This window comes from Amblyraja radiata, chromosome 14 (assembly GCF_010909765.2).
Source record: "Amblyraja radiata isolate CabotCenter1 chromosome 14, sAmbRad1.1.pri, whole genome shotgun sequence".
Lineage (NCBI taxonomy): Eukaryota > Metazoa > Chordata > Chondrichthyes > Rajiformes > Rajidae > Amblyraja > Amblyraja radiata.
Window position 1 is genome coordinate 2,083,960 of NC_045969.1, and position 18,138 is coordinate 2,102,097.

Consider the following 18,138-nt stretch of genomic DNA (forward strand, 5'->3'; position numbering starts at 1 on the left):
CTTGGTCATCGGCCCTTGCTGGGTCTACCTTGGACGGTCACTGTGTGACCATGTGGTGTGGACGGTCACTGTGTGACCATGCAGTGTGGACGGTCACTGTGTGACCATGCAGTGTGGACGGTCACTGTGTGCGGTAGGGGTGACCTGTACAAAAGGGACGGGTTACACCTTAACTAGAGGGGGACCGACATTCTGGCAGCCAGGTTTGCCAGGGCTACACGTGTGGGTTTAAACTAAATAGTGGGGGGGGGGGGGGGGGGGGGGGGTGGGATTGACAAATTGGGAGTATAAAGATGGAGTTGAAGTGATTACAGGAAAAATTACAAGTGATTCTCGAATTAATGGGAAGGAAAGCTCGAGAATGGACAACAGGGTAAGGTCAGGGCCAATTGCGAGGGGGGGAAGTGAATACGGAGGTCAAAGTGCTGGATATGAATGCGTGAAGTATAAGGAATAAAGTGGATGGGCTTGAGGCTCAGTTAGAAACTGGCAAGTATGATGTTGTGGGAATTACAGGAACATGGCTGCAAGAGGGCCAGGACTGGGAACTGAATATTCAAGGGTACACAAAAATGCTGGAGAAACTCAGCGGGTGCAGCAGCATCTATGGAGCAAAGGAAATAGGTGACGTTTCGGCCCGAAACCCTGAAGGAAATAGGCAACGTTTCGGGCCGAAACCCAAAGGGTTTCGGCCCGAAACGTTACCTGTTTCCTTCGCTCCATAGATGCTGCTGCACCCGCTGAGTTTCTCCAGCATTTTTGTGTACCTTCGATTTTCCAGCATCTGCAGTTCCTTCTTGAATATTCAGGGTTATACCTCCTATCGAAAGACAGACAGGTGGGCAGCGGGGGTGGTGTTGCTCTGTTGGTGAGGAATGAAATCAGTCCCTTGCAAGGGGTGACATTGAAACAGGAGATGTGGAGTCAGTGTGGATAGAACTAAGGAATTGTAAGGGTAAGGATGTTGTTTTGTAGATTTAGTTCTGCATTTAATACCATCATCCCCAGCAGAATGGTGGACAAACTGTCTGACCTGGGTGTTAATGCCAATACATGCGGATGGATCAAGGACTTTTTAACAGATCGCCCACAGACTGTCAGGATGGGGTCCAATCACTCCCCAGTCCTGACGCTCAGCACAGGAGCGCCACAAGGTTGAGTGCTGAGTCCCATCTTATACACAATATACACCTATGACTGCACACCAACACACAGCACAAACAGGATCATCAAGTTTGCGGACGGCACGACTGTGGTGGGACTGATAAATAACAACGACGAGTCTGCCTACAGGGATGAAGTTCAAAAACTGACGTCTGGTGCACTAAAAATAACCTGGTACTCAACCCAACTAAAACAAAAGAACTGGTTGTTGACTTCAGGAGGAAGAGAGAGGAACCTGCTCCTCTCTACATCAAAGGAGACATGGTGGAGAGTGTCACTGGCTTTAAGTTTCTGGGAATAAACATCTCCCAGGACCTCAAATGGCAAATGAACACCGTCACTCTCGTGAAGAAGTCACAGCAGCGGCTGTATTTCCTGAGGTCTCTGCGGAGAGCAAACATCTCACAGCCGCTGCTGCTGTCCTTCTACCGGTGTGCGCCGTGGAAAGTATCCTCTCCTATGGCATCCTGGTGTGGTTTGCTAGCTGCACTGTGGCTGAGAGGAGGGCGCTGCAGAGAGTTATAAAAACTGCACAGAGCATCACAAACGCTCAACTACCGTCCCTGGATGACATATACAGGGCCCGATGCTTGCGCCGGGCTACAGACATCAAGCAGGACACATCCCACCCTGCCAACCACCTTTTCACTCTGCTACCCTCTGGGAGGCGATACAGGTCTATGAAGGCTATGTAGACTAAACAATAGTTTCTACCCATGTGCGATAAAAGAACTTGATTCTAACAGAGAACACTGGGGAAGCACAATATAATTCGGGGTGCAAGATAATGCACAATATTCTTTTAAATATTTTTAATACCTATTTATTATTTTTTTTACTGATTTGTGCATATGTGAGTCAATGGCTGTTTGTGTTTTGTTCTTTTTAAACCGAAGGAGATGCAATGGAATTTTGTTGCACAGTATTGTGCAATGACAATAAACGTATCGTATTCTAAAAAAGACCCAAATGGGACTAATCTACAGGCCCCTAAACAGTAGCCTGGACAAAGGGCGCAAGTTGAATCAGGAGTTAAAATTGGCATGTAGTAAAAGTAATGCTGTGGTTGTTATGGGAGATTTCAATATGCAGGTAGACTGGGAAAATCAGGTTGGTACTGGATCCCAAGAAAAGGACTTTGTAGAGTGCCTTTGTGATGGATTCTTAGAGCAACTTGTATTGGAGCCTACCAGGGAGAAGGCAATTCTGGATTTAGTGTTATATAATGAACCGGATTTGATAAAGGACCTCGAGGTTAATGAGCCATTAGGAGGTAGTGACCATAACATGGTCAGGTTTAATCTACAACTGGAGAGGGAGAAGGATAGATCGGAGGTGTCAGTGTTGCTGAATAAAGGGGTCTATGGGGCCATGAGGGAGGAGCTGACCAAAGTTAACTGGAAGATACCCGAGCAGGGATGACAGTGGAACAACAATGGCAGGTGTTTCTAGGAATAATAAAGAAGGTGCAGGATCAGTTCATTCCTAGGAGGAAGAAAGATTCCAAGGGGAGAAAGGGACGACCGTGGCTGACAAGGGACGTCAGGGACAGTATAAAAATTAAAGTGAAGAAGTACAACGTAGCAAAGATGAGCGGGAAGCAAGAGGATTGGGTAATGTTTAAAGAACAACAGAAGATAACTAAAAGGACAATACGGGGAGAAAAGATGAGGTATGAAGGTAAGCTAGCCAAGAATATAAAGCAGGATAATAAAAGCTTCTTTTGGTATGTGAGGAGGAAAAAATTAGTTAAGACCAAAGTTGGACCCTTGAAGACCGAAAAAGGTGAATGTATTATGGGGAACAAGGAAATGGCAGTGGAGTTGAACAGGTACTTTGGATCTGTCTTCACTAAGGAGGACACAAGCTATCTTCCTGATATAGTAGTGGCCAGAGGATCTAGGGTGACGGAGGAACTGAAGGAAATCCACATTAGGCAGGAAATGGTGTTGGGTAGACTGATGGGACTGAAGGCTGATAAATCCCCAGGGCCTGATGGTCTGCATCCCAGGGTACTTAAGGAAGTGGCTCTAGAAATCGTGGATGCATTGGTGATCATTTTCCAATGTTCTATAGACTCAGGATCAGTTCCTGTGGATTGGAGGGCAGCTAATGTTATCCCATTTTTTAAGAAAGGCGGGAGAGAGAAAACAAGGAATTATAGACCAGTTAGAAACATAGAAAATAGGTGCAGGAGTAGGCTATTCGGCCCTTCGAGCCTGCACCGCCATTCAATATGATCATGGCTGATCATCCAACTCAGTATCCCGTACCTGCCTTCTCTCCATACCCCCTGATCCCTTTCGCCACAAGGGCCACATCTAACTCCCTCTTAAATATAGCCAATGAACCGGCCTCAACTACCTTCTGTGGCAGAGAGTTCCAGAGATTCACCACTCTCTGCGTGAAAAATGTTTTTCTCATCTCGGTTGTAAAGGATTTCCCCCTTATCCTTAAGCTGTGACCCCTGTTAGCCTGACATCGGTGGTGGGGAAGATGCTGGAGTCTGAAGCATTCGCTGTAAGGCAGCGACTCTACTGCTGCACCAATGTGACCGCCCCTTTCCATGCTGTTTCTCTCTGTATAATACTCATCCCTCAATGGGCCTGTTGCACTGTAGTTAGAGCACCTTTACCGCACAAGGAGACGAGGCAAGAAACACCAATGACAGTGAGACTGAACTGAGAGCAGCAGCTTTTAATTTCTGGAAGCGACCAACATTTGGCGAGTCTGATTTGATAAATAAACTTGCCAGTAAGTAACATGTTTGCAGCCGGGCATTGCACTTGAGCTAAGGCAGGAGAGCTGGGCATGACCGGCCACGCACTACCTTGGCCGCCAGTGGCCACAGAGGTGGCGGCTTTACCACTGGTGCCAGGCTTAGTTTCATTTCAAGAAGGAACTGCAGATGCTGGAAAATCGAAGGTACACAAAAATGCTGGAGAAACTCAGCAGGGTGCAGCAGCATCTATGGAGCGAAGGAAACAGGTAACGTTTCGGGCCGAAACGTTGCCTATTTCCTTCAGGGTTTCGGCCCGAAACGTCGCCTATTTCCTTCGCTCCATAGATGCTGCTGCACCCGCTGAGTTTCTCCAGCATTTTTGTGTACCTTTAGTTTCATTTCAGTCGATCGGGGGGGGGAAATTCTCACGGATTTGCGGCGGTCCTCAATTCATTCAATGCCACTTGGTTCCCATTGCTGGCGGGCGGGCGGGCGTGCAGCAGTCTGTAGCTCCAATCCTCTGTCATTTTCAGTCCCCAGTTTGGAGGTGCTTTGTCTGCCCAGCCTCTCGTACCCGCACCGCGAGGGTGGGCGGCTGACAATGGCCGATCCCAGGGCTGGGGGGGCTTCTCCACGGCCTGTCCTCATACACGGCCAAGACATGGTGGGAACGCCAGGATTCTGTCGGTGTGGGGGAGGGGGATGGCAAGTTGGGATTCCGTACCCCTCCCTCAGGCCCCGCCACCCTCAGTACTTCTTCTTCTTGGACTTGTGCTTCCTGTAGGAGTGCTTGCTGAAGGCCGGCAAGCGCTGGCTCCTGCCGTCACTGTCGCTGTCCGAGCCCAGGGTCTTGCCCCCCCCTCCGCTGTCCCGTCGGTCACGGCTGCCCCCCCCACCACCGGGCTCGGGCTCCAGCGGGGGCCAGCTGCTGTCTGGGGTGGCAGGGCATGGCCAGGCCGCGAGGTCCTGCAGATGCCCGAAGCTGGGCATGGGAGGCACCGAGGTCGGCGGGTAGTACTGCTGCTGCTGCTGCTGCTGCTGCTGCTGCTGCTGCTGGAGTAGCTGGGAACTGAGGTGGTACTGCTGCAGGGTGTAGGAGTTCATCTGAAACAGAACAACACACAACAGTACAGCACTGGAACAAGGCCCGTCAGCCCACAATGTCCATTGTAAGCACAATGCCACCTTAAACTCATCTCCTCCGCATTCACTTCCAACAGTGGCGCAGCGGGTAGAGCTGATGCCTCACAGGGACACAGGCTCGATCCTGACTACGGGTGCTGTCTGTACAGAGTTTGTACGTTCTCCCCTTGTCCTGTGTGGCTTTTCTCCCGGAGCTCTGGATTCCTCCGACACTCCAAAGACATACTAGTTAAAGGGCTAATTGGCTTGGCATAATTGTAAATTGTCCCTAGTGTGTGTAGGATGGTGTAAGTGTGCGGTGATCGCTGGTCGGCACGGACTCGGTGGGCCAAAGGGCCTGTTTCCGCGCTGTATCTCTAAAGACTAAAAAGCAAACTTACTAAGGCACAAAGCTAACTAATTGCTCTACATCGGTGAGACCAAGCACAGGCTTGGCGATCGCTTCGCCCAACACCTCTGCACAGTTCACATTAACCAATCTGATCTCCCGGTGGCTCAGCACTTCAACTCCCCCTCCCGTTCCCAATCTGACCTCTCTGTCCTGGGCCTCCTCCATGGCCAGAGTGAGTCCCACCGCAAATTGGAGGAGCAGCACCTCATATTTCGCTTGGGCAGTTTACACCCCAGCGGTATGAACATTGACTTCTCCAATTTCAGGTAGTCCCTGCTTTCTCCCTCCTTCCCCTCCCCTTCCCAGTTCTCCCACAGCCCACTGTCTCCACCTCTTCCTTTCTTCTTCCCGCACCCTCCCCTCACCCCCACATCAGTCTGAAGAAGTGTCTCAACCCGAAACGTCACCTATTCCTTCTCTCCTTAGATGCTGCCTCACCTGCTGAGTTTCTCCAGCATTTTTGTCTACCTTCGATTTTTCCAGCATCTGCAGTTCTTTCTTAAACAAGGCTTGTGATCAGACAGGCTTCCTTCCAGTAGCCCAAGCCGTTACTCACCATTGCCTGCCAGTAGTAGGGATCAGGGTGGCTGTAACTGTTGTTCATACAGTACGGTGGAGTTAGAAACAGCGAGGAACTGGGCCCACTGGGGAACTGAAGGTTCCTGAAGCAAACACAGAGAGAGAATGTATTAACAGGGGACACAAGACTGTGCTTCACCTCTTCTCTCCTTTCTCTCTTCTTCTCTCCAATTTGAGGAAGGACATTCTTGCTATTGAGGGAGTGCAGCGTAGGTTCACCAGGTTAGTTCTTAAAGAAAGGAGACTTTGAAGGTATGAGACGGGAATTGGTTCGGATAGACAGGCAAATTATACTTAAAGGGTTAACGGTGGAGATGCAATGGTGAAGATTTAAAGACCGCATGGTTGACCTCCAAAAATTGTTCATCCCTGTCTGGCGAAAAAATAAAATGGGGAAGGCGTCTCAACCATGGCTGACGAGGGAAATCAAGGATAGTGTTAAATCCGAAGAAGAGGCAGATAAATTGGCCAGAGGAAGCAGCAAACCGGTGGACTGGGAGAAATTTAAAACTCAACAGAGGAGGACAAAGGGGTTAATTAAGAGGGGGGAAAAGTGCATGAAAGAAAGTTTGCGGGGAATATAAAAACTGACTCTTAAAAACGTCTTTAGATATGTAAAAAGGAAAAGATTAGTGAAGTCAAATGTAGGTCCCTTACAGTCACAGTAGGGTGGGGAGATTGCAACCTTCACGTGGTCCGCCCTGTTTCGACGAATGCAATCAACCAGGCGTGCATAATCAAGTAAGATCAAATAGAACAAGTTGTCCTACAACTTTAGGCTGTGCACGCCATACGCAAGAAGAAGACAGTCAGAGACAGGTGAATTTATAACGGGGAAACAAGGAAATGGCAGACCAGTTAAACAAGTAGGTACACAAAATTGCTGGGGAAACTCAGCGGGTGCAGCAGCATCTATCGAGCGAAGAAAATAGGCGACGTTTCGGGCCGAAACCCTTCTTCAGTCTGGAGAAGGGTTTCGGCCCGAAACATCGCCTATTTCCTTCGCTCCATAGATGCTGCTGCACCCGCTGAGTTTCCCCAGCAATTTTGTGTACCTTCGATATTCCAGCATCTGCAGTTCCTTTTTGAACAGTTAAACAAGTATTTTGGTTCTATCTTCACAAAGGACGACACAAACAATCTCCCAGAAATACTAGGGGACCGAGGATCTGTATATCTCCCAGAAATACTAGAGGACCGATGGTAGGGAGGAACTGAAGGGAATCCACATTAGTCAGGATATGGTGTTGGGTAAACTGTTGGGACTGAAGGGAGATAAATCCCCGGGGCCTGATGATCTGCATCCCAGAGTACTCAAGGAGGTGGCCCTTGAAATTGTGGATGCATTGGTGATAATTTTCCAATGTTCTCTCGTCTCTGGATCAGTTCCTGTGGACTGGAGGGTAGCCAATGTAACTCCACTTTTTAAGAAAGGAGGGAGAGAGAAAACGGGGAATTATTGACCAGTTAGCCTTACACCGGTAATGGGGAAGATGCTTGAGTTGATTATTAAAGATGTTATTGCAGTGCATTTGGAAAACAGTGAAGGATCGGTCAAAGTCAGCATGGATTTATGAAGGGGAAATCATGCTCGACTAATTTTTGGAATTTTTTGAGGATGTAACAAGTAGAATGGATAAGGGAGAGCCAGTGGATGTGGTGTATCTGGACTTTCAAAAAGCCTTTGACAAGGTCCCACACAAGAGATTAGTGTGCAAAATTTGAGCACATGGTATTGGGGGTCGGGTATTGACATGGATAGAGAACTGGGTGGCAGACAGGAAGCAAAGAGTAGGAATTAATGGATCCTTTTCAGAATGGCAGGCAGTGACTAGTGGGGTGCCGCAAGGCTCGGTGCTGGGACCCCAGTTATTTACAATATATATTAACGATTTAGACGAGGGAATTAAATGTGACACCTCCAAGTTTGCGGATGACACAAAGCTGGGTGGCAGTGTGAGGATGCCATGAGGCTGCAGGGTGACTTTGATAGGTTGGGTGAGTGGGCAGGTGCATGGCAGATACAGTATATTGTGGATTAATGTGAGGTTATTCACTTTGATGGCTGGAACAGGAAGGCAGATTTTTATCTGAATGGTAGACAAAAATGCTGGAGTAACTCAGCGGGACAGGCAGCATCCCTGGAGAGAAGGAATGGGTGACGTTTTGGGTCGAGACCCTTCTTCAGACTGATGTCAGGGGAGTGGGCGGGACAGAGATAGAATGTAGTCGGAGACAGTAAGACTGGTGGGGGAACTGGGAAGGGGGAGGGGATGGAGAGAGAGGGAAAGCAAGGGCTATCTGAAGTTAGAGAAGTCAATGTTCCTATCACTGGATTCATATTATCTGAATGGTGTCAGATTAGGAAAAGGGGAGGTGCAACGAGACCTGGGTGTACTTGTACATCAGTCACTGAAAGTAAGCATGGAGGTACAGCAGGCAGTGAAGTAAGCTAATGGCCTTCGTTGCGAGAGGATTTGAGTAGGAGCAAGGAGGTCCTACTGCAGTTGTACAGGGCCCTGGTGAGACCACACCTGGAGTATTGTGCGTATTCACTGGAATTTAGAAGGATGAGAGGGCATCTTATAGAAATTCTGAAAGGATTGGAGAGGCTAGATGCAGAAAAAATGTTCCCGATGTCGGGGGGAGTCCAGAACCAGGGGTCACAGTTGAAGAATAAAGGAATGAGATGAGGAAAAAAAAATTCACCCAGAGAGTTGTGAATCTGTGGAAGGCAGTGGAGGCCAATTCACTGGATGTTTTCAAGAGAGAGGTAGATGTAGCTCTTAGGGCTAAAGGAATCAAGGGATATGGGGAAAAGCAGGAACGGGGTACTGATTCTGGATGATCAGCCATGATCATATTGAATGATGGTGCTGGCTCGAAGGGCCGAATGGCCTACGCCTGGACCTATTTTCTCTGTTTGCATTTCATTCCCCTCTCCTTATCTGACACCTTTTTGTTTCCTTTGCCACTTACTCCAGCCACCTGCCATCCAACCCCTCCCTCACCTGTATCCACCTGTCACGTGTAGGAAGGAACTGCAGACGCTGCTTTACAGGTGAGTCTCTGCACAGATAGAACGTGGAAATGTACAGTGTAGGAAGGAACTGCGGATGCCGGTTCGTATTTAACCAAAGGTAAAGCTTCACAGTTACTGTACCTGGAGTTGTCCTGTGGCATTCGACACAGAGTGTTCTCCGCTCCCAGGTACGGCGTACCTGCGTCAGTGGTGTGGGAGCTCCCTGCAACACACACACACACACACCTGTCCCGTAAACCTCACATAACAACACGTGTCTGCTAGTTATTCACGATACCACGCTCCCCAAAAACTTCAACCTTCTGTTTTTTAATTTTCGGACAGTTAGTAGGCCCCCCTCGGTTATGACTGACCTTGGCTGATGCATCCTGGTCGGATGCAAGCCTGGACGATGTCATATGGAGGACAGGCTGTTGCCCATGCAGCACGTCCCACCTCCCCACGTCGCTGATCGATTGATTTTCGGACAACGAAAGCCCATTTTTGTCCCATGTTTTTAATTAATGGGTCAGGTCGCATTTGGAATACCGTGAGCAGTTTTGGGCCCCATATCTGAGGAAGGATGTGCTGGCTCTGGAGAGGGTCCAGAGGAGGTTTACAAGAATGATCCCAGGAATGAGTGGGTTAACCTATGATGAGCGTTTGTCGACACTGGGCCTGTACTCGCTGGAGTTTAGAAGAATGTGCGGGGGACCTCATTGGAACTTACAGAATAGTGAAAGGCTTGGATCGAGTGTATGTGGAGAGGATGTTTCCACTAGTGGGAGAGCCTAGGAATTATAGGATGTCCATAGCCTCAGAATTAAAGGATGTTCTTTTAGGAAGGAGATGAGGAGACATTTCTTTAGACAGAGGGTGGTGAATCTGTGGAATCCTTTGCCACAGACGGCTGTGGAGGCCAAGTCAGTGGATATTTTTAAGGCAGAGATAGATAGATTCTTGATTAGTATGGGTATCAGGGGTTATGGGGAGAAGGCAGGAGAATGGGGTTAGGAGGGAGAGATAGAATAGAATAGAATAGAATAGAATAGAATAGTTTCTTTATTGTCATTGTAACATGAACCATGTACAACAAAATTGTAAAATGTCAGCCAGTCAGTGCACCATTCAAACATTTCTAAAAGCTAACGATACATACAAGGTAAAATATTTAAAAAAGATAAACAACTAAAATAAATATCATGAAAATAGCACGCATAAACACCCAGCCCTACATCCTTCTGTCGATTTCACAGTCTCTTAGTATGTATCGCCCCTGCGTTCCTTGGCGGCTACATTTAGTGCCTTTATAGCAGTGGGGTAAAAACTGTTTTTAAGTCTGTTTGTCCTTGTCCTTGTAGATCTGTACTGTCTGCCTGACGGTAACAGTTCAAACAGGGAGTGTCCGGGGTGGGAAATGTCCTTTATAATACTCTGGGATTTTTTGATGCAGCGGGAACTGTGTAAGTCCTCCAAGGTAAGGAGAGGGCAGCCGACAATCCTCTGGGCCAGATCAGATGCTGGTTTAAATCATAGACACAAAATGCTTTTGAGGGAGTGCAGCATAGGTTTACAAGGTTAATTCCTGGGATGGCGGGACTGTCATATGCTGAGAGAATGATTGAATGGTGGAGTAGACTTGATTGGCTGAATGGCCTAATTCGGCTCCAATGACTTATGACCTTATCTCAAACTGTCCTAAACACCATCCTGACCTTGTCAGGGTATGTAGTCGCCAACGTGCAGAGCTGACTGCAATTTTATTGTAAAGATCCAATCTCTTTATCGTGCAGCTTTTGAAGGAATGCAACAAGTTCAGAGGCCCTCAGTGTTGCAGTCACACTATGCGTGGGCTCCACACATACATGAATCTTCACAGGAATTAATCAAAGATAAAGGCCACTTTTTCACACAGAGAGTTATGAGTCTGTGGAATTCTCTGCCTCAGAGGGCGGTGGAGGCTCGTTCTCTGAATACTTTCAAGAAAGAGTTAGATAGAGCTCTAAGGGATATGGAGAGAAGGGATATGGTGAGAAGGCAGGAACGGGGTAATGATTGTGGATGATCAGCAATGATCACATTGAATGGCGGTGCTGGCTCGAAGGGCCGAATGGCCTAATCCTGCACCTATTGTCTATTTGGGTTACAGCAAACTCTGCTCTGGAAAGGGCGGCACAGTGGCGCAGCGGTAGAGTTGCTGCCTCACAGCGGCAGAGACCCGGTTTCGATCCTGACTACGGGTGCTGTCTGTTCGGAGTTTGTACGTTCTCCCTGCGACCTGCGTGGGTTTCCTCCCATATCCCACAGATGTGTGGGTTTGTAGGTTAATTGGCTTCTATAAATTGCCCCTTAGTGTGCGTGTCGGATAGCACTGGTGTATGGATGATCGAGGGTCAGCATGGACTTGGTGGGCCGAAGGGACAGTTTCCGCACTGTATCTCTAAAGTCTAAGGAATCGGCATGAGTTGGCATCATGTTTGGGGGCATGGATATCGTGGTATGGACATGAGCATATGCAGTAGGAAAGAACTGCAGATGCTGGTTTAAATCGTAGATACAAAATGCTGGAGTAAGAATGTCCTTTGAGAAAGGACATTCTTGCTATTGAGGGAGTGCAGCGTAGGTTTACAAGGTTAATTCCCGGGATGGCGGGACTGTCATATGCTGAGAGCTTGTACACTCTGGAGTTTAGAAGGATGAGAGAGCATCTTTTAAATTTCTTTATTTATATAGCACATTTTTAGTCAACATGCATTGACCCCAAAGTGCTTCACATAATTACATTCACACACACAAGCAAAGGTGGGTGAAGTGTCTTGCCCAAGGACACACACAGGCAAAGGTGGGTGAAGTGTCTTGCCCAAGGACACAACGACAGTATGCACTCCAAGCGGGATTCGAACCAGCTACCTTCCGGTTGCCAGCCGAACACTTAGCCCATTGTGCCATCTGTCGTCCAAGAAATCTTAATGAAACGTATAAGATTATTAAGGGTTTGGACACGCTAGAGGCAGGAAACATGTTCCCAATGTTGGGGGAGTCCAGAACCAGGGGCCATATTTACAAATAAGGGGTAAGCCATTTAGAACAGAGTTCGATTTTTTTAAAACTCGGGAGAGCTCTTGGGTAAACTTGCTAGTGGGACAGGGCCATAACACTATCCAGGGGCCACACACAGTTTAAGAATAAGGGGTAAGCCATTTAGAACGGAGATGAGGAAACACTTTTTCACACAGAGAGTTGTGAGTCTGTGGAATTCTCTGCCTCAGAGGGCGGTGGAGGCCAGTTCTCTAGATACTTTCAAGAGAGAACTAGATAGGGCTCTTAAAGATAATGGAGTCAAGGGATGTGGGGAGAAGGCAGGAACGGGGTACTGATTGGGGATGATGAGCCATGATCACATTGAATGGCGGTACTGGCTTGAAGGGCCGAAAGGCCTACTCCTGCACCTATATTCTTTTGTCTATAACTCAGCGGGACAGGCAGCATCTCTGGATAAATGGAATGGGTGACGTTTTAGGACGAGACCTAGCGGTCTCGACCCGAAGCGTCACCCATTCCTTTTATCCAGAGATGCTGCCTGTCCCGCTGAGTTACTCCAGCATTTTGGCGCCTATCTTCGGCATTTGTTGTATCTCTAAATGGACCAGATAGCCGGCAAGCAAAAACCTTTTTCCTGTATCCCCGCATGGTGACAAATATAACCCAGTATTGTTTAAGAAGGAACTGCAGATGCTGGAAAAATCGAAGGTAGACAAAATTGCTGGAGAAACTCAGTGGGTGAGGCAGCATCTATGGAGCGAAGAAATAGGTGACGTTTCGGGTCGAGACCCTTCTTCAGACTGATGTGGGGGTGGGGGCGGTAAGAAGAAAGGGAGAGGTGGAGACAGTGGCTGTGGGAGACAGAGGCTGTGGGAGAGCTGGGAAGGGGAGGGGAAGGAGGGAGAAAGCAGGGACTACCTGAAATTGGAGAAGTCAATGTTCGTACCGCTGGGGTTCAACACCCCCTCCCATTCCGAATCTGACCTTTCTGTCCTGGGCCTCCTCCATGGCCAGAGTGAGTCCCACTGCGAATTGGAGGAGCAGCACCTCATATTTCGCTTGGGTAGTTTACACCCCAGCGGTATGAACATTGACTTCTCCAATTTCAGGTAGTTCCCTGCTTTCTCCCTCCTTCCCCTCCCCTTCCCAGCTCTCCCACAGCCCACTCTCAGCCTCGTCCTTTCTTCTTCCCGCCCCCCCGCCCCCCACATCAGTCTGAAGAAGGGTCTCGACCCGAAACGTCGCCTATTCCTTCACTCCATTGATGCTGCCTCACCCGCTGAGTTTCTCCAGCATTTCTGTCCACTATAACCCAGTAGCAATGTACGGTGTTGATCCACGACCTACCGGAGCGATATTGCAGATTCAGCGGTCTACCGTATAGCCGGATGCCGTTCAGCAGGGTGATGGCGTAAGGCACAGACTCTGTGTGCTTGAAGCAGACAAACCCGTATGTCTTCTGCCTGCCGTCCTTCTCCTTGGCAATGTGCACTTTAGTTAGTGGGCCCGCCTACAATCACAATGAAACATAGAAACATAAAAAATAGGTGCAGGGGGAGGCCATTCGGTCCTTCGAGCCAGCACCGCCATTCATTGTAATCATGGCTGATCGTCCCCTATAAATAACCCGTGCCTGCCTTCTCCCCATATCCCTTGACTCCACTAGCCCCGAGAGCTCTATCTAACTCTTAAATCCATCCAGTGACTTGGCCTCCACTACCCTCTGTGGCAGACCATCCTGGCCACACACTCATCTCCCTGCTACCTTCAGGTAGAAGGTACAGGAGCCTGAAGACTGCAACGACCAGGTTCAGGAATAGCTACTTCCCCACAGCCATCAGGCTATTAAACCTGGCTCGGACAAAACTCTGAACATTAATAACCCATTATCTGTTATTTGCACTTTATCAGTTTATTTATTCATGTGTTTTGTAGTCAATGCCTATTATGTTCTGTTGTGCTGAAGCAAAGCAAGAATTCCATTATCCTATCAGGGACACATGACAATAAACTCTCTTGAACTTGAACTTGAATTCCATAAATTCACAACTCTCTGGGTGAAAAAGTTTTTTTCTCACCTCAGTCTTAAATGGCCCCCCCCTTTATCCTAAGATTGTGGCCCCTGGTTCTGGACTCGCCCAACAATGGGAACATTTTTCCTGCATCTAGCTTGTCCAGTCCTTTTATAATTTTATATGTTTCTATAAGATCCCCCTCATCCTTCTAAACTCCAGTGAATACAAGCCTAGTCTTTTCAATCTTTCCTCATATGACAGTCCCCATCCCAGGGATCAATCTTGTGAACCTACGCTGCACTACCTCAATCACAAGGATGTCCTTCCTCAAATTAGGAGACCAAAACTGTACACAATACTCCAGATGTGGTCTCACAAGCAAGATGAAGCATCACCCACACTGACCATCATGCTGCGCCCTCTGGAGATCAAGTCCACTCTGCCGTTCAATCATGACTGATCTATCTCTCCCTCCTAACCCCATTCTCCTGCCTTCTCCCCGTAACCCCTGACACCCGCACTAATCAAGAATCTATCTATCTCAGCCTTAAAAATATCCACTGACTTAGCCTCCACAGTCTTCTGTGGCAAATAATTCCACAGATTCACCATCCAGGTTCAGGAACAGCTACTTCCCCACAGCCATCAGACTATTAAACACAACTTCAAACAAACTATGAACTATAACAGCCTATTGCACTTTATCTGTTGGTAAACAAAAGTGCTGGAGAAACTCAGAGGGTGCAGCAACATCTATGGAGCGAAAGAAATAGGCAACGTTTCGTGCCGAAACCCTTCTTAAGCACTTTTTATTTATGTGTGTGTATATATATATATTCTATGGTATATGGGCACTCTGAACTGATCTGTATTCATGCCTTCAATATTCTGTTCTGCTGCAGCAAACATGAATTTCATTTTCCTATCTGGGACACATGACAATAAACTCTATTTACTGGACTCTTGACTCCCTCTGAATAAAGAAATTCCTCCTCATCTCCTTCCTAAAGGAACGTCCTGTAATTCTAAGACTATGACCTCGAGTCCCAGACTCTCCCACGAGTGGAAACATCCTCTCCACATCCACTCTATCCAGGCCTACATTAATAGACAATAGATGCAGGAGGAAGCCATTTGGCCCTCCGAGCCAGCACCGCCATTCAATGTGATCATGGCTGATCATCCCCAATCAGTACCCCGTTCCTGCCTTCTCCCCATATTCCCTGATTCCGCTATCTTTAAGAGCCCTATCTAGCTCTCTGTTGAAAGTATCCAGAGAACCTACCTCCACTGTCCTGTGGCAGAGAATTCCACAGACTCACAACTCTCTGTGAGAAAAATGTACACTATCTTACAGTGCCCTCCATAATGTCTGGGACCAAGACCCAGCATTTATTTATTTGCCTCTGTACTCCACAATTTGAGATTTGTAATATGAAAAAAAAATCACATGTGGTTAAAGTGAACATTGTCAAGATTTTAATGATTTTTATACATTTTGGTTTCACCGTGTGGAAATGACAGGTCCCCAGGGTGGAGGAGGAAGGTCACTAGGGTGGGGGTGATCCTGTGGGGGTGTGGGTGGGGGTACCGGTCCTAGCCCCAGTGGGTGGGGCCGATGCTCCCTACGGTGGGGGAAGACCCTGTGGGGGTCGGGGGAAGGTCCCGAGAGTTCGAGTAGGGTCACCAGGGTGGGGGAGACCACCCAGGGGGAGGGGGTGATGCTCCCTAGGGCTAGGGGGGGTGCAGGTCCTAGTCTCCAGCGGGTGGGGATGATCCTGACGGGATAGGGGGAGGAGAGGGGAGGGAAAAGATGCTCCCTGGGGTGGGGAAGAATCCGAGCTTTGGGAGGAGGATCACTAGGGTGGGGGAGATCTCTCAGAGGGTGGGGATGGTGATGATCCTGTGAGGGCTGATCGCTGTGGTGTGTGTCCCGGTCCCCAGGGGGTGGGGGAGATGTGTGTCCCGACCCCCAGGAGGGTGGGGATGATGTATGTGTGTCCCCGACCCCCAGGGGGTGGGGGAGATCATGTGGGGGTGGGGAGGGGATGGACAGGGGGGGTGGGGGAGATGTGTGTCCCGGCCCCCAGGGGGTGGAGATGTATGTGTGTCCCGGCCCCCAGAGGGTGGGGGAGATGTGTGTCCCAGTCTCCGGGGGGGGGGGGGGGGGGAGATGTGTGTCCCGGCCCCCGGGGGGGGGGGGAGATGTGTGTCCAGGCCCCCGGGGGGGGGAGATGTGTGTCCAGGCCCCCAGGGGAGGGGGGAGATGTGTGTCCAGGCCCCCGGGGGGGGGGGGGGGGGGAGATGTGTGTCCCGGCCCCCGGGGGGGGGGAGATGTGTGTCCAGGCCCCCAGGGGAGGGGGGGGGGGGGTGTGTGTCCCGGCCCCCGGGGGGGGGGAGATGTGTGTCCCGGCCCCCAGGGGAGGGGGGGGGGAGATGTGTGTCCCGGCCCCCGGGGGGGGGGAGATGTGTGTCCCGGCCCCCAGGGGGTGGGGGAGATGTGTGTCCCGGCCCCCGGGGGGGAGATGTATGTGTGTCCCGGCCCCCGGGGGGGGAGGAGATGTGTGTCCCGGCCCCCAGGGGGTGGGGGAGATGTGTGTCCCGTCACCTGCAGGAAGAGCTCGAACAGGATCTCCTCCCGGGCGCCGCTGTCCAGGTTCCCCACAAACACGGTGCGGTCCGCCTCGTCCTGCTTGCTCATCCCCGGCCCCAGGTCCAGGCCTCAGGCCGCCCGTCCCCGGAGCTCCCCGCTACCCGGCACCGCCATTGCGGCCCTCGGTGCGGCCACACAACCGAGCAGCGCAGAGCAGAGCAAAGCCGGCCGCCGCTCCTCGCAGCGACAGTGGAGCAACCCTCCCGGCCACAGGGGGCGCTGTGGGATCGGTGGTAAATGGTCCTCCAGGAGACAGGGGGCGCCGTGGGTCCGGTGGTAAATGGTCCTCCAGGAGACAGGGGGCCGCTAGTGGGCCCGGTGGTAATTGGTCCTCCCGGAGACAGGGGGCGCTAGTGGGCCCGGTGGTAATTGGTCCTCCCGGAGACAGGGGGCGCTAGTGGGCCCGGTGGTAAATGGTCCTCCAGGAGACAGGGGGCGCCGTGGGACCGGTGGTAATTGGTCCTCCGGGAGACAGTGGAACAACGCTCCCGGCCACAGGGGGCGCCGTGGGCCCGGTGGTAAATGGTCCTCCCGGCCACAGGGGGCGCTAATGGGACATGTGGTAATTAGTCCTCCCGGAGACAGGGGGCGGCGTGGGCGCGTTGGTAAATGGTCCTCCAGGGAGAGGGGGCGCTAGTGGGACTGGTGGTAAATGGTCCTCCCGGCCACAGGGGGCGCTGTGGGACCGGTGGTAATTGGTCCTCCCAGCGACAGTGGAGCAACCCTCCCGGCCACAGGGGGCGCCGTGGGACTGGTGGTAATTGGTCCTCCGGGAGACAGGGGGCGCTAGTGGACCCGGTGGTAATTGGTCCTCCCAGTGACAGTGGTGAGCAACCCTCCCGACCATTGGCCCTCCTGACCCACAGGGGGCACTTGTAGGCCCCGTGGTAATTGGTCCTCCAGGAGACAGGGGGCGCTCGTGCGACTGGTGGTAAATTGGCTCTCCTGACCCACAGGGGGCGCAAGCGAACCTGGTGTGATAGGTCCTCCCAGCCACAGAGGGCGCTAGTGGGCTCAGTGGCAATTCGCCATCTTGGTCTACAGGAGGCAGTAGTGGGCCCAGTGGTAATTAGTCCTCCAGGGCCAGGGGTACTAGTAGGACTGGTGGTAATTGGTCATCCCGGCCACAGGGGGCGCTAGTGAGCCCAGTGGTAATTGGTCCTCCCGGAGACAGGGTGCGGTAGTGGGCCTGGTGGTGATTAGTCCTCCTGACCCACAGGGTGCGGCAGTGGGCCTGGTGTGATTGATCCTCCCTGTGACAGTGGTGAGCAACCCTCCTGGCCACATGCGGCGCTAGTGAGCCCAGTGATAATTGGCCCTCTAGGCGATGGGGGGGTGGGGGGGGGGGGGGGACACCGCTGCGGGAATGGCAGCGTTTAGTCATTCCCCAGGGGGCGATAGTGGGTC

At 50.7% G+C, this 18,138-nt stretch overlaps 1 protein-coding gene across 1 annotated transcript; it reads right to left on the reverse strand.

Annotated features, from left to right (window-relative positions):
• Positions 1 to 3,841: 3,841 nt before the first annotated feature.
• On the reverse strand, positions 3,842 to 16,938 carry rbm11 (RNA binding motif protein 11). Its single transcript, XM_033032344.1, has 5 exons — positions 16,687 to 16,938; positions 13,411 to 13,573; positions 9,163 to 9,244; positions 5,977 to 6,082; positions 3,842 to 4,990 (listed from the first exon to the last, which is right to left on the reverse strand). Exons 1-5 carry the CDS (start codon positions 16,777 to 16,779, stop codon positions 4,634 to 4,636), a joined length of 801 nt encoding a protein of 266 aa, XP_032888235.1. The 5' UTR covers positions 16,780 to 16,938; the 3' UTR covers positions 3,842 to 4,633.
• Between the last annotated feature and the right edge of the window lie 1,200 nt (positions 16,939 to 18,138).